The sequence below is a fragment of the Gobius niger genome (assembly GCF_951799975.1).
Source record: "Gobius niger genome assembly, chromosome: 13".
NCBI classification, from domain to species: domain Eukaryota; kingdom Metazoa; phylum Chordata; class Actinopteri; order Gobiiformes; family Gobiidae; genus Gobius; species Gobius niger.
Window position 1 is genome coordinate 12,864,127 of NC_136864.1, and position 13,282 is coordinate 12,877,408.

At 39.2% G+C, this 13,282-nt stretch overlaps 1 protein-coding gene across 1 annotated transcript in view; it reads right to left on the reverse strand.

The window, feature by feature from the left end:
- The window catches only part of LOC306973019 (pituitary adenylate cyclase-activating polypeptide type I receptor-like), an 86,736-nt gene extending 85,748 nt beyond the window's left edge, over positions 1–988 (reverse strand). The window contains exons 1-2 of the mRNA XM_079569817.1: positions 712–988; positions 293–410 (exon numbers count right to left, since the gene is read on the reverse strand). Of these exons, the coding sequence (XP_079425943.1) occupies positions 293–410; positions 712–786 (193 nt within the window). The 5' untranslated portion in view covers positions 787–988. The remainder of the gene's footprint in view (positions 1–292; positions 411–711) is intronic.
- Positions 989–13,282: the final 12,294 nt, after the last annotated feature.

A 13,282-nucleotide genomic window follows, 5' to 3' on the forward strand; every position in this document is an offset into this window, starting at 1 on the left:
GGACCCGTCACCAGAAGCCAATAATATGAGGGAAATATTATTAAGGATAGGTAGAGGCCATTCACTCATATGATGGCGGCATTTATCAAGGTCACCATAATTAAACGGCTATAAACCCCCCGCGCGCTAAATCAAACGCCGTTCCTCCAAAGGTCTTCGCGGGGTAATTGAGGTGCTTATAAAGTCGAATTAGTTTTCCATATGTCACCCGTAGCCGCTCGGGTAAATGCTGCGTGCGTGCGCGACTTGCTGTGCGAAGTCACGGAGCCATCGCCATCCGTCAGTCACTCACCGCTCTGCTGCTGCTGGCTCCGGTTCTGCGCCTCGCTCCTCCTCGTCTCGTTGCAAATCTCCAATGCCCTCAGGTGCTGCGAGATGATGGCGCAGTCCGAATGGATCGCCTCCACCACCTGCGAACAACCACCCCCAGAACTACATCGTTATAAAACAATGGGGAAAAGTTCAGACGGTCTGTGCGTAAAAGGCGTCTGAAAAAAACAGTGTCTAACTTTCATCTTTAATTGGGGTCGTGTTTTCCACCTCGCCTGCATTAGCCCATAAAAGCGCGGAAGTATCAAAGTGTCCCAAATGGAGAGACTTCAGACGCGTTTTTCATCTTGTCCAATCTTGAACTGTTACAGGCAAAGTGTGTGCCTGTATTGCAACCAAGAATCATGCGTAAAAGAGCATTGTGAGTCAAAAGGCACTTACCATAAGTCCATACCACAGGTGAAAGTATAGGATAACGAGTAAGCATTTCTCCATGCGTGTATTTGCTCTTTCCATCTTCTAACGTGGCCCAGTATTTCCTCAGAAGACAGTGACGCGTGCGTAAAAATCCAGTTTTCGGTTCCTCTGGGTCCCGAGAGTCTTTCTGTCCCGTCTTGCTTGTACCGCTCCGCTCTGAAGCCTCACTCTTTTCTGCCTAAAATAGAGATGAGCGCTCGCCTCGGTGGCTTCGTGTGAGCAGCAAACTTCGTGTCACCTCCTCCCTTTTCTCTCCTCTCTCTCTCTCTCTCTCTCTCTCTCTCTCTCTCTCTCTCTCTCTCTCCCTCTCTCTCTCTGAGTGCGCTCAATGAAATCTCGAGTCCATTCACATCCATGGTGGAGAGGAGGACCAACCCATGTCATATGCAAATACCCGTTGTGCCCAATAATAGGATTTGAGAGTGTTGAAGTGGTCGTTTGGAATTGGACCGGTCTAACAATTACGCACAGCTATTTGGGTTCTGTAAATAAGAGGACGAGTAGCTAAAAACAGATACGAAACAAAGAAATGCGCCAAACGACACGGTTCTTTAACTTACTGTACAAAGCTACTTTGAACATAGGTGTAAAATATCCTGGCGTCTGCATCCTTTTCTCAAAGCAACTTTATGTTGTCTTACCATCGCTAGACGTCATCTTCTTACCCTCAATAACACTTAAATATAAACCTTAACCCAGTCTTATTTAAAATGTAGTCTTAAAGCTTCAAATCAAATACAAAACAATTTACCCATAAAACCGGTTAAGCACTGTATTGTCCACAGATTAAAGTTTATCCAAGCTTTGAATTTAAGCCCATGTATCAAAAATCATGATTGAAAAACAAACAATTGCTGTAGGGCAGAGGTGTCCAAAGTGCGGCCCGGGGGCCAAATGCGGCCCTCAGACCAATTTATGGTGGCCCTCGGCCTCTTGCTGTATCGGTACACATCCCCAGAGATGGACCTTTTTATTTGAAATGTAATAATTCTATACAATTCTAACCTAACAACTAACATTTTATTGTGAGACAGAGCTGGCATGAAGGTTTTAAGCTTAAATAGAGGTATAGGGCACAATTTAAACCTCTGCTAGTTGAAGGTTTTGTGGCACTAACTACTGATCTACGACCCTTCACCCCGTGTACGCGTCAATATGCGGCCCCCCATGAAAAAAAAGTTTGGACACCTCTGCTGTAGGGTGTAATTATTGAAAGAAATGTTCCCTTAAAGGCGTGTGGCCCACTAATAATGCGTTTTATATTGCAACACAAGACCTTACAGTAGTGATTATTCACAATTGAAAAGGAATTATAAACTGAATTGGGGAATATATTGCTGATAAATAAGGAACAGAAAAATGTCTTTGCACAAAAACACACAACAAACCTCTGCAAAACAATGTGTTTATTGTATATTAAATGAAAGACAGTTTAGCACTGGCTGGCAGGCAAAGCTGTTTTCTGCTTTAGTAAACACTAAAAGAACAGGACTCTTTCATCTCTACATTGCATTTTTGCACACTCTCTCTCTCTCGTAACCATCCCTCCACTCAAACGTGAATAGATGTGTTGGAGAGAATGTTGCTGTAATGACTTTGCAGCAGAGTTTCATGTTTCATGTCACAGTAAGCATTTTTTTTTAATCAACAAACTGTATTGTTTACAACGTGTTCATTCCAAACGGAGCCCCTGCTAAGCTGTGACATCACCTGCATTCCCTCAATATTATCATGACCACAGTGATAGGCAGCTTATGCCGACACTAGAATGTGTGGGATAATATGTGGATCAGAAAATAGGAATCATTAGCTTCATTAGTGGTTTCCCGTTTGGGTGAATTTGGTGTTTATTTTTAGCACAAATAAAAGGGATCATTTTTGCCACTCATGAAAAAACGAGTCAATGCTCCTTCTAACTCCTTCAAAAGAGTTCAAAACAAAGTGTTTCCGCAGCTGACTTCATGAGATGCCCCTCCAGCTTTTTATCTCCATGCACTTTTAAATCTAAATCCACTTAATTTACAGCGGGAGGAAAAAGTCTGTGACCCCTTCGGAATTTCTCCTGTGAATGTTTTCATGTTATGGTCAATAAAAATATGACAACATGTAATTGTTTGGATGGTATTAGTTTAAGCAGACTCTGTTTGGTTATTCTTGTGATTTTAATAACGATCAGACCACATTTTATAACCAATTTAGGCAGAAATGTACTGTAAAAAAAAATCCAAAGGGTTCACAGACTTTTCCTCCCACTGTTTATTGCACCTTTTATAAACTTACATTATTTCCAAAGTGCTGCACATGGAGCTGATATGAAACAATAAAATGATCAATTTAAACCGATCAGACTGACAGAAATGGGCAGCTGCTCAACTCATGGCCTCTTTGAGATTAGTGTTTTGTTTTTTCATGTAAATCCTGATTTATTTCTTTTCTTTCCCCTCAAAACATCGTTTAAAAAAAGCCTCACAGTCTCTCTCCGTATTCATCTGCTGCTGATGCGTTCACTTCCGTCAGGACGAGCCAGCGCTGGCAGGACTTAAGCCAAGTAGAACAATCATTTCCCTGGATACCGCTCACGCTCACTGTAATCTGGAAACAAAGAAAGCTCTTCCTAGACAACACACAGGCCGTCTATGTTACACAGCCACGCTTGTTCTTTACGGTTTGGCTTTGAAAAGTGATGCGACTAAGCTATTTTAACACCACCATGCTCAGCAATGAACAGTATAAACATCTCACAAAATAAGATTGATGCAGTGATTACTTAAAGTTACAGTATGTCCATTGATCACATTTTAAACATAGAGAATTAAACCTTTATAGTGTGAACAGCCAAATGAATGCAAGAATCACATGCCCTGCAGAACTAGTGGACTAAACAACAGGGGTTTATTCTAATGAAGACCTATGGAGACGTCAATATCTTACTCACAAGCCTCAGTGAAGAGACTGTCGATCACTTCCCCTGTCAGTGCCGTATCCTCTAAGCTTCAGGGAATATAGTTTGTGATCAAGTTACCTGCTCCATGCTTTTACACAGAAAATCCATATCCACTGCCTGTCCTTCACCATTGACCGTTAAGGGCAGTTTCCTGTTTCTAAATGTTTATAGCAGCAGCGTGACCATTTGATTACGATTCCCCGATGAATTACATTGACCTGACATTGGGCTGACTTCAGGAGGGAAACGCTGAAGGTTTCCGTTATCATTATATCAGCGATTGCCCTGAATCAGCAGGATGTTTGACAGTTATAAATCACTACAGCTTAGATTTAAAGGAACTGTCAAAAGATTCAGGGCGCACTGTGTAAAGGTTGGAAGTTGTGTAAAAATAGTAGGTTTGAAGTAGAAGAACCTTGGATTGGATCCATTTCTCAAAGGAAACGGATCTACAGGGATCCAGGTCACCAGATCTGAGCGAATTAATCAGTTATTTAATCTGTTATATAAGACATATTGTGGTGCTGTGGATCATAAAAATAAGAACATTAGAAAATAAGAAAATTATCTCATAAGTGAATGACTTTCACTTCAGAACCCATGAGTTTGAGGAAAAACTTCTCATTTTGAAACAATAGAGACATGTTGTGTAATACATGTTGATAAAGAAACAAATTATTATATTTTCAACTGTCCAGTTAATCGAAAGTTGATTACGATTTCCATTATTACACTAAACTAAATGCTAAAAATTAGCATGATAGATTTTTATTATTCAAAAACCCAAACAAACACTATGTAACATTTTCAACAGTTACAAAACATTGGACAAACTAACACCAAGACAAAATTATAAAACAACACAAAATACAATAGACAACAGTCTTGACTAGGAAGACAAAACAGCACTTCTGCACAATGCATTCCAAAAAAATAAAAAAATGAATTAAAAAAATGTAGTAGCTTTAGTTAATGTTTGGTTGATGATGAGGATGTTCATCTTTTTAACTTATTATAGAAAAAATGATTGTGAAAGGGACTGGATGCAAGTTTGTCATTTTAGACTCACAACTGCAGCTTCTATATTAAGCTCGTGCATGACGGCACTTTGGACCGCATTAACATCATTTTTGAGTGACAGTGCAGGATTTTAGAGGCAGTTGTGGTGAACAGGTCTGAGCTCATTCTACACATTGGGACATGGCTGGAACATCTAGGGGGAGGAAAATAGTTAATTTTAACATTTCTAAACTCTGTATAGTCCCTTTAAGGATGCCCTCCCGCTTGTCCATCCAAAGCGATCTCACGAGCAAAGCAACTTGCTTTATTTCAGGCCACTTGGATTACTTTCCCTTCGTATTTCACATACCATTGCTCGTGCTTTTGCCTGACATAAAAACAAACAGCGCTGTATGATGATGTCATCAGGCCGTGCTGCTCAGTTTGCTTGCGCGGGTGTGAGGGCTGGCCGGCAGGGGGCAGGTGTGAAACAGAGACCTCTCCTCAATCGAGGCAAACTTCAAATCATTTGTACTTTTCTGACTGTTCAGAAAACAGAAAATATTCAGCATAGTGTTTTGATTAATAAAAAAAAATAAAAAAAAGATAGAGTTTATTTAAAGGCAACAAATAATCGTTTGAATAATCGTAATTTAAATTATGGCTAAAATAATTGATTATTATATTTTCAAGAATCAAGCAGCATTTTCAACATTATAGGGCTACACAGTGTATTGCTAAATATTTCTTGTTGCGACACGATGGTTCAGCGGTCCCGGGTTCGACTCCCACCTGTGTGTTTGCATGTTCTTCCCTTGCTGCTCCAGTTTTCCACTAAAAACACGTACAATAGACCAGAATGAATGAGAGTGTGTTTGAGAGACAAAGTGTGGGACAACAAATGCAAATGAGCCCAAGGCTACAATTTTTACATGCGTGAGTCCCCCTTGTATGTTCATTAACATGCACTGTCCCGACCAAATAAACAAATACATGTATATTTATCAAGTGATATCCACATCAGGAGAAGCCAAATGAACCTCCACCTGTTTGAGATTTTTGCGACCGCAGACTAAAATATAAACACATGTAATTTAACAAAGCACAAAAGTTTTGATGATTGATTTGATGCTGTTTGTGTGTGATTTGGAGGGCACTGTGCTGAAATATTTAACTAAAATATTGTCAGATAAATATAATCAAATGTCAAGTTTGTTTTCTCACATTGTGCAGCCCTCCTATGTGATCATTTATCTGCAAAACAAAACAACGCCGGTGACATTATGTTATGCAAATTTCTCGCAGCGAAGGTGTTCAGTCTAGAGGCGGGATTTAAACCTAATCCTAATCCCAACCTTGAGGTAGTTTGATCATAAACGGTTTTAAATGGACAATGCAGGTTGTAAAATATGCCGATAGTTCTGCACAAGCGCAGCAGCACCGTTCAGTAAAATGTGTTTCAACAGTGCACCTGCTCCGGAGCCGACAGACTGTGGGTGCAGAGCTTCAAAGGAGCGCGAAGCGAGAGGCTCGTCATAATAAACGATTGTGATGCAATTAAAACAACTCGTGAGGCTGTGATGCACCTCAGCAGATCCACTGTTGAGGACCATTGTATTTCTTTTTCTTTTTTACAGTTTCTTGTTGGGACAAGTTGGGCCATTCATGTTTTAAGAATGCAGCCAAGCTTCCACCTCGGTTAATACACGAGGACCACGGCGCTGACAGATAGGCCACTGTGAAAAATCGTGCATCTAAAAGGAAACGTGGCCGGGGAGGGGGAGCGTGGCCAGTGATTCTATAATGAGGTCGAGTCGTTTCAAGGTGTGAGGGACGGAAGCTGCGGTGGATGTGGAGCAGAGCAGGCAAAACCGGGAGAGAAGGACAAGTGACGCCATGAATGCGTAATATTGGCAAACTTTGTGCAAATGTTATTTTGTCTAATTATACGTCTCTTAGCTCAAACAATTAGAGTGGGAATTATGTTTACCTTCTGCTGCGACTGTCATGCTGCACATCTGCACAATCTTTACTCAGTGGAAAAGGAAACCTGTTGTAAATATAATGTTGTCGATGTGTATATTTACTGTCAATCATAACGTTTTCAAATAAGTAGTCACCTGTACTGGGCTGACATTTCTGTTCACATCCAAAAAAAACCTTCTCATTTCAATATTGTTTCTGTTTGTCAGTGGCTCCACTTTTTTTGTCCTAATACTTGTGTAGCAGAATAAATATATAACTCTAGGTCGGCATTTACCATTACAAGCTCTGCCTCCTTCATGTAGCTACAGCACATTTTAATGTCAGGTAAGTTTATCCGTGTGAGGCACCTGCTAAAGCATTGTGTCCAAATGTCTTTAAAAAAAAAAAACAATTACAAGCTGCATTGTGTTGGTAAAGATTGCTATCAGACTGATCTGAACAGAGCCAGGCTTATCCCACCAGTCTGTGCATGTGCTTCTACAAAAAGGGCCTTTTCTGATGCACTGGCTGTTGGCAGCAATGCCCATGTGGATTTGCACAGTTTCTTTTATGGCATCTTTTCAACTCCGGTAATTCCACCAGGGAAGTCACCCCTGAGAGGACTTGCAGCATTACCCACTTATGAGCTTTTTCTGCCCAGGAGTATTCTATGATGTAAAAATACATTGGGTGCAAAGAAAGTTAACTCAGATAAGCAGGTAAGTCTAAATAAATAGACATGAGCATGTTTACATGCTGAAAATCGAGTTGCATTCAATTTTCACCAAGGTCTTGCATTGATGATGAGAGAGTGTGACCATTGTGCAAAGCCTTCTCCAAACACACACACACATCTTGGAATATGCCTGTGCCATCAGGGAAGAAGAAATCCATTGATGGAATAACCTGGTCATTCAGGATGTTCAGTTGTCATTGGATCTCATTCTTTGGGCACAGACCTGACCAACTGCATCAACCCAGATCACATAGTTCAATCCAGGCGCCACTTTGTTGTTGGCCGAGCAGTGTTCTTTCAATTGAACAGAAATCTCTCTCAAAAGGCTGCAGTTCGACTCGCCTATTTGTGCATTAAAATTTATGAGGTTTGCGATGCAAAATATGGAGCAATCTTTGGTCTCCCTGCAATTCATTATTTGAGTTTTTGTCGAGACAAAGGCCCCTGAAGTCCAGAGTGCGGGCCTTATCTGGACAGTCCCAAAAGCGTGATGAAATTCTATCCCTTTTTAATGTCACTCTATTATCTTCCAAAGCCCAGAGACATATCAGCCCGAGCTGGGTTAGAGTGGAGGGCTAAATTTAAACTGTTTGATATTATTAACTGTAGCCAAATGCGTATATAGGCTGAATGCAATTTCATAGAAGATTTAACTATACTATGACATACCCATATACTGCTTTTAGTTCCATTTGTATTACAAGACACTACTTATTCTAATCAATAGGGCTTTTATCACTTTTTAACACATTGCAAAAAGTAATTCACAAGATTAGTTTAAATCAATTTGGGCATAATAATCCAAATTTCAGTTCTTTTGACTAGTTAAGATATAGTTGGGCATTTGACCCAGATTATTTAATTTGTTCTGCGATGTTTCTGACACGTTTCAATGCATTTTGTCTTTATTTCAGGTAAGTTTCTTTCTGTTTTACTTATTTCAGGGCAAATTTACTCTAGAACTATTCTGAAATGTCAACCAAACTAGCAAAGTAAACTTGGTCAGGAAAAAAGATGAGGGAAAACCGATCAAAACAAGCTGCATTTCCTCAATTCAAGTCATTTAAGCCAATGCTTGACATTTTGTAGTGCACTCAAAGTGGCTTGACATCAAATAAAATAAAATAAATCACAACGGTGGTCAAAGTGCTTGATTTTCATTTCACAGACACTACTGACATAGTCTCATAAACGCTAACGTCCCAAGTTTAAATATTTGTTATGAATAGAATAACTTTGCAGCTTAAAAAGTGTGTCATCTCATCTTGGCCCACATTCATTCGTTCACCACCTGTACAGTAACATTAAATAAACAAATGGTTAAAGATCACCTGCCACCGTGACACTTCAGCACTTCACTTCACTCCCGTTTCTGCCTCATTGTTGTTGTTGTTGTTGATGAGTCTAACAGTGCAATTGCAGAGAAAAGAAGCAGAGCAGTCATGTGTGAACAGAGTAAAGCAGAGGGCTGAGAACGCACCCTTGGGGGGACCCTGGTGTTGATTAAAAGGGTGGAGGAAGTGTGCTTGTCCACTCTAATACTCTGTGTTTGTTTGTCAATAAGTCAACAATCCAATTGCACAGAGAGATGTGCGGTTCCAGATGGTGTAGTGAACAGATTGTATTAAAGGCTGAACTAACATTGACAAAAAGGAGCCGTGTTTAGGTTCTTCTACTTGAGATGTTCCAGCAGGGATTGGGGACAAAGTCATGGCGTTGTGATTGACCGGTTCTGTCTGTAGTGTGCAAATGGGCGTGGGTCAAGTGTTGATGGTATTGTGTGTTTAACATGTTTATTTTCTTGGTTAAAGTGAGGTTTAAATACTCAGCTGCAGATGTTGCTGAATAGATCTGGCCCTTATGCCCTCCCACGGGGTTCATTGTTCTACACTGTGTGCCCACCAAGGTTTCCTCTTCAGCTACACATGAAGATGTTCCCAAAATGTAATGTTATCCCCAATGAAGTTGATGAGACTTCAGTCAGTGGTGGTGTATTCATCCAGTGGTTCACAATTCCCCGTGCCCTGCCATTTAAAACACCTCAGTCTGTGAGATGGAAACATAGTGGAAACAGTTCTGAAGTGTATACTAGTGCCCTCCAGCGACAAGCTCACACTGCTGCTGATAGGCTGCTCCAACTGGGTCAAGGGTCAAATGGAGAGGGCAAATTTCCCTTGACCATAAAGTCAACAGATAAAAATACAAACACAATTGTTAAGTGGGACTAAATGTGTTACTTAAGACAATAAATCTACGAGCCAGTGCACAAATATGAGGCTTGTTGCAGTTTTTTGTTCATTGAGATTAAGTTCACCAAAGGTTAAGACCAAAGGTGTTCATGCACAGCAAAATGTAACAAAATATACAAAAAAACCTTTCTTTCAACAAGTAATTTTGCCCCTGATTTGTGTAACTCATTTCAAGAAATCTGTCCATGAGGCATGTTCTGTGTGAAAGCAGGTCTGTTAAGTTCAGATGACAGATTCAGGTCATGCACTCTTTTCAAAATAGACACTTCCCCCCATGTTGTGACTTGCTTTGAACTAAGTCAATATCCTACAAATTCATAATAAGTCCTGCCTAAAAAGTGGTGGTAAAAATCAGGCTTTTGTGTTAGGACGACAACATGTAGCCTAAAGCCTTTTTCCCCCCATCGTTTAAACTTTTATATAGAATAAAAATGGCTCAAACGAGACTTCATACAGCAAAAATGTTATGTAAATGCATTTTACACGCCTGTGGACATGGACCCGACACACGTTTGCCCTCTGCTGGAAGACAGGCGTACTGCAATTAGCCAACCGTTACATGCGACGGTTTGTAAATGTGTTCATCTATTCACATTATTACTTATACTGGCTAAATTTACCTTCACTACCTTCAGCAAGACATGAAAAAAAAAATACAATAAAATAAAATGACAAAACAAAATATCGCTTTGATTTATGGGAAAGGAAGTCTTCAGAATATGTGGGCGATACCATTTCAGAAACCGTCCTTCACGACAATGTTGCTAACGGATACAGGCAACGCATGCATTTTAATATTGAAAATCAAAACGCACATCTGTCTTCAACCTAAAACATCATGTGAGAATTAAAAACGAAAAAAGGCGTGTTTTTATTTATTTATTCTCGCCGGGGATAAATAAATAATGGTAGCGTCCGGCTAATGCCCGTCCTCTTCCCGTGTCGGATTATAACCGAGGCAGCACGCAGAAATCCCTCGTCGAGCCATAAAACGTCGAAAAAAGCAACAAGTAAGTGAAATAAGGAGAAGGCGTGACCCCCCTTGGCTCACTTTGAAATGCGTGTTGTCATTAAATGTTTCGTGAGATGGTAGGATTTGGATTTTAGTAGCGCCACGTGGTCGAAGTGGAGTTGTGCGCTGTCAAAAACTTGAGACGGGGTAGCTTTACTCCGTGTACTCAAGTTGGTCCACACACGCGTACAAGACAACTGTGCATTTCGGGGTTAAATAATTTATGAAAAACCTCTCTGTGCAGTATTGTTTACGATCGTATGTTAACATTACCTGCATTCCCTTTATCTCTGTTACTGCATATGACTTTGATTTGATTTTTGACTATTGTCTCCGTATGGTTTTGTATGACTTTGATTCTGCTTCTAAAGTTCAAGGTAAGTTTTCTGTGTTGTTTTCTCGCTGCTGCTCCTCCTAACATATGCTCTGGATGGCTGCTAAAGCGTTTGAATAAAAGTGGGTTATTGTGGCACACGACACTATGATTTCAGTAATTTTAGTTAACGGTGTGTGGCATAAACAACATTGTGTAATTGCTGCAGCTAACGGTGGAGAGACTGGTGAGGTGGGTTCAAGTGCTTCAAGGAGATAATTTAAAGAAAAAAAGAATCAGTATTTCCCATCAGTAAAGGAGATATTCAGCCTTTCATAGTTTCAAAACAAGTTCTAAATGTTTTTTTTTTCTTGTAGTTGTAATAAACATACCTAATGTGCTGGATTTAATTGCTGTAAGTGACTTTTTTTTTTGTAGTGTATATAATTATTCAACTAGAGCTCATGTGCCATCATGGTTTTGGGAAACACTGAAGGTAGGGTTGGGCGATATTGACCAAAAGTCATATCCCGATTATATTTAGGTTGAATCAGTGTTAATTTTGACAACATATTTTATTTTAGTTTTAGTCTTTGTCTTTTGACTAAAATGGAATTTAACTTTAGTCGAGATTTAGTCAAATAAATCGTCTCAATTTTAGTCTAGTTTTAGTCGACTAAAATTGCAAGTTAATTTAGTCGACTTTGCATTGATAATATTCATTATAATCATATTTAATCTGGTTCCTCTGCTTCATGGAGCTGCTCCACATGAACAAAGCTCAGAGCTGATCCTTTGGCAGTGACTTTACATGATCTGAGGCTCTTTCTGACGGTCAATAGAAGTTTGGATGATTTTAGTCTCTCATTTTTATTTTTATTTAGTCTCATTTTAGTCGACTAAAATATCTGGACATTTTAGTCATAGTTTTAGTCTCATGAGAAACTTTTAATTTAGTTTTAGTCCAATTTTAGTCAGCAAAAATATCACTTTGACTAAAATTAAGACTACATTTTTTAGTCGACGAAATTAACACTGGGTTGAATATACGATATATATCCCGATATTTTTCCCGCAAACTGAGAGCTGTGAAATAAAATGTCCAGTCAAAGCCAAATACGAGTAGTTTTATTGAACGTAAACGCTGTATTACAAAGTACCGTAAGGTGCACATTTAAATTAAATAAAAAAAAATCTAAAATAAAAAGGTCAATCTTTTTCCGGGGGCAGCATTTATATATAAAGAGATGACAAAATAAAGTGCTCAGTTTAAGAAACTTAAAAAAAAATCAGCTTGAGAATAGGCCTGTCACGATAACAATTTGAAGTTCGATATATTGAGGCAGGAAAATATCGCGATAAACGAAAATATTGACTAAAACAATACTGTATACTGTCAACTCTCAGGCATGAAAATGACAGTAAACCTTTGTTCTAAAAATGCATAATCATATCCTAAAACACCACACAAGCTGCAATAAACATGAAATATAATGTAGCTAAATTCGCTTCAGTTAGAAAAAATGATGGAAAAATTGAGGATAAATGTACAGACGATAAATATCGAGCCCATAAATGCATCGTTTATCTGTTATTTATTGAACGATAAGTCGATATAGTAATTATCGTGACAGCCCTACTTGAGAATACCTGTTTATTTTTGTTAACTTAATAGCTTATCTGAATTTGAAATATCCCGCTATACGCGATATGGTCTAATCCCATATCTCATTAAAAATATATCGATGTATCGCCCAGCCTTAACTGAAGGTATAAAGTGTTGCCATGAACTATTGAAAAATGTTACTTAATTTGAGGGGAAATCTGTGCTGCATCAATTGGCTGAGAGATGTGTGAATTTGTGTTTGGGATAATTACGGAGTATGTCTTGTGTTTGCATGAGACTTTTGGTTATGGGTTGAGATGGTTGGGTTCTATAAAATGATTGTTTACCAATGAATAAGGTGAACTGATGTGGAGTCCACTGTAAAGGCAGTATTTTGTGGCATTTTTTTAATTTTAGTAGTGTTTTAATAATGGTGCACTGAGGCCTGACTGTCACTAATTAACAATTTTCTTTGTATTTTTGAGATGCCGTTTCCAACAGCTGTATTTGTTTCCAAACCCAGTCCATTGCATTATCAGTTTGTCTTGGCTGTGGTTCCTGGGGTCAGTGTGGGACTGATCAATGAACGGTCGCCATGACATTCTAATTTGAGCAAATATTTCAATTCAATGTTAAATATAAAGTTTTTTGTTCCATGGGAGTGATTTTGATCGTTTTTTTGTTGCATTGCTTGATCGTCCCGGCATCACT